Source organism: Montipora capricornis, chromosome 1 (assembly GCF_036669925.1).
Source record: "Montipora capricornis isolate CH-2021 chromosome 1, ASM3666992v2, whole genome shotgun sequence".
Classification (NCBI taxonomy): domain Eukaryota; kingdom Metazoa; phylum Cnidaria; class Anthozoa; order Scleractinia; family Acroporidae; genus Montipora; species Montipora capricornis.
In genome coordinates this window covers 28,667,171-28,669,670 of record NC_090883.1, presented here as the reverse complement: position 1 = coordinate 28,669,670, position 2,500 = coordinate 28,667,171, and the positions used below count along the sequence as shown (strand labels likewise).

At 40.9% G+C, this 2,500-nt stretch overlaps 1 protein-coding gene across 2 annotated transcripts in view; it reads left to right on the top strand.

The window, feature by feature from the left end:
- Positions 1 to 2,500, top strand: part of LOC138037560 (uncharacterized) — a 91,291-nt gene that overhangs the window by 29,350 nt on the left and 59,441 nt on the right. For both annotated transcript variants that reach the window (XM_068883473.1, XM_068883469.1), the window contains exon 16: positions 1,335 to 1,883. In XM_068883473.1, the coding sequence (XP_068739574.1) occupies positions 1,335 to 1,883 (549 nt within the window). The remainder of the gene's footprint in view (positions 1 to 1,334; positions 1,884 to 2,500) is intronic.

The window sequence follows — 2,500 nt, the reverse complement described above, 5'->3', positions numbered from 1 at the left end:
CGTTGCATCTCAAGGCCGTATTTTTACTAGAGAACGTATAAGAGTCCAGACACATTAAATATCTGGCCGCAAGTGCGACTAATATAAATACGACACGCACTTAACTTCAACGGCTAGAAATCAAATTCATGATGCATCGTTGCATCTCAAGGCCGTATTTTTACTAGAGAACGTATAAGAGTCCAGACACATTAAATATCTGGCCGCAAGTGCGACTAATATAAATACGACACGCACTTAACTTCAACGGCTAGAAATCAAATTCATGATTTTTTTCAAAAGATAGTGGTATTTAATCACCAGAGAGACTGTGTGCCCGTCATTGCTAAGTGCGTCCCAGTTTAGTGCGTCTCGTCTTTATATACTACAAGGCTTAGACGTCTGAGACGAGTAAGACGTCTGTTAAGTGCGTCGTTTAGACGTTTAATCGTCTGACGTTTAATGCGTCCACCTTATTTCCCGTATTCATACTAGTCGTCTAAGACGTCTTAGACGTCCTCTAGTATAAATACGGCCAATCGGTAACTGACGGATTAGGGTAGATGAAGCTGTTTTCCAAAAGTAAAGGGAGCAGACCTGTAAACAAGCTAAAAACCTGGTAGGATGCTGATATGCATACGGGTGCAAGATATGTGGAGTATACACTGATGCAACTCTGCAACGTTTCGTAAACTCCAAGTTGGGTTTCTAAACTCGTTTATATTTGTAGAGATGTATTTTTTTCGATTTTGACTCGAAGATACAAGGAGAAAAAAATCTTTACAGGAGACAAACCCATCGCCCTCCGTTATTCATGCATTGGTATATGGAGCTCTACGAGATCCGTGAAAGTTAGGCCATTAACGTAAGCTCCCCTTTACAACCTCTAATTTCATTGGATCCCTTTAGGGCGCAGCTCTATTATTTTTAGAGTTAGGGTCCATCGTTGATTGGTTGTTTGTTTTGGTCTATTGTTTTCTGAATCGATCCCAAGAGCCGTTGTAATAGCTGCGTACTGACCCGTAAGTTCATATGACAATAGGAGGTTTTTCACGTGACGTCATCGCCGCTATGTTGTTGGACGAAACAAAAGATCTCTTATTAGCCTCCTTTGTTTTCTATTGTTATTGGTGTCTCTAGTAATTGGTTGAAAACGTCCTATTGCCCTGCTTTACTGCTTGGTCTGAAATTGAATGTGATTGTGTTTATTTCAACCTCTCGCATTCGAAATATGGCTCTCTTGCAAGAGTAATATAGAAGACTATAGACGGTTGAACTTAACGAACAGTTAGTTTAGTAAGTTAGGTTAGTAAGTTTATTTTTCTTTTTTTTTCTTTTTCCTTTTTCCCATTCAGTTCCAGGGTTAGATGTTGTGTTTGTCATGGACTCTTCATCTGGGGTCACTACAAGTAACTACGCAAACCAGAAAGAAGCCGTGAAGGCCATGGCTAGGTCCCTAAACGTTCCTTCAGGCAAATCGAGAGCAGCTGTCATAACATACGGTAATCGTTCAAGCCTCGTCATCACGTTCAACGGTTACCGCACTTTTTCTGCCCTTGAAGGCTCTATTGACCTTGCGCCAATAATAGGAGGAAGGAGACGCTTAGATAGGGCTTTAGTCAGAGCTGGCATAGTTATGTCAGCGGCGAGAAGTTCTTTTCGCAAGATCGTTGTCCTCTTCACATCCGGAAAAACTGACCCTTCTTCAATTGATCTGTATACATCTGCTAAGGGCATTTTTCAACACAATGCCGAACTGTTTATATTCGCGATTGGCAAAACAACATATGCTCCAGAACTCTTTGCTGTGGTGACCAAGCAGGAGCATGTTTTCAGCCTTCCGTCCTTCACGGACTTAAAGAGGGAGTCCAAGGAAGCAATCAGGAGTTTGGTGCGAAGACCATGTACGTACACTTCAAATTAGAGCGAGTTTCAATTGAGTGTCGTAAAACCAAAACCAAAGTAATTACTTTGGCCAATCAAAAAGGACTGAGACAATCCGGCAAACCAATCAAAACTCGAATTAATTACACGTAGCCGATACAAAGCGCGGGAAAACGTGCACGCGCGAGCCACGAATGGTTTTGGTTTCACTTGTGATTGGTTGAAAAAAGTGGCACGAGAACTTTGAACCGATCACTGAGTGAAGTAATTATAAACCAAAGAAATTATCTAATTACTTTCGACACTCAATTGAAAACCGCTCTAAAATGGATTAAGGACTTATTAGTGGTTTCGCTTCAACCTCTCCTATATAAGATGAAAAAGTTAAAATTCTTGTTTTCGTGCACGCTTTTCCTTGTTGCGTTAAAGCATCGATTGGTACATCATGTACGTTCCTCTTTCTTCTTCGGTGGTGATGATTCGTTTCAGGGCATGAGGTTTAGAATGGATCAAGATGGTTTCATTTCATAAGTAACAAATCTCAGCTGTAACAATTTACAGCTCGCCTAAACTCATTGAGAGAAGTTTCGAAAAAAAGGTATTGCGAGATTTCGTCAGAATTTTGCACCCCAGTCAC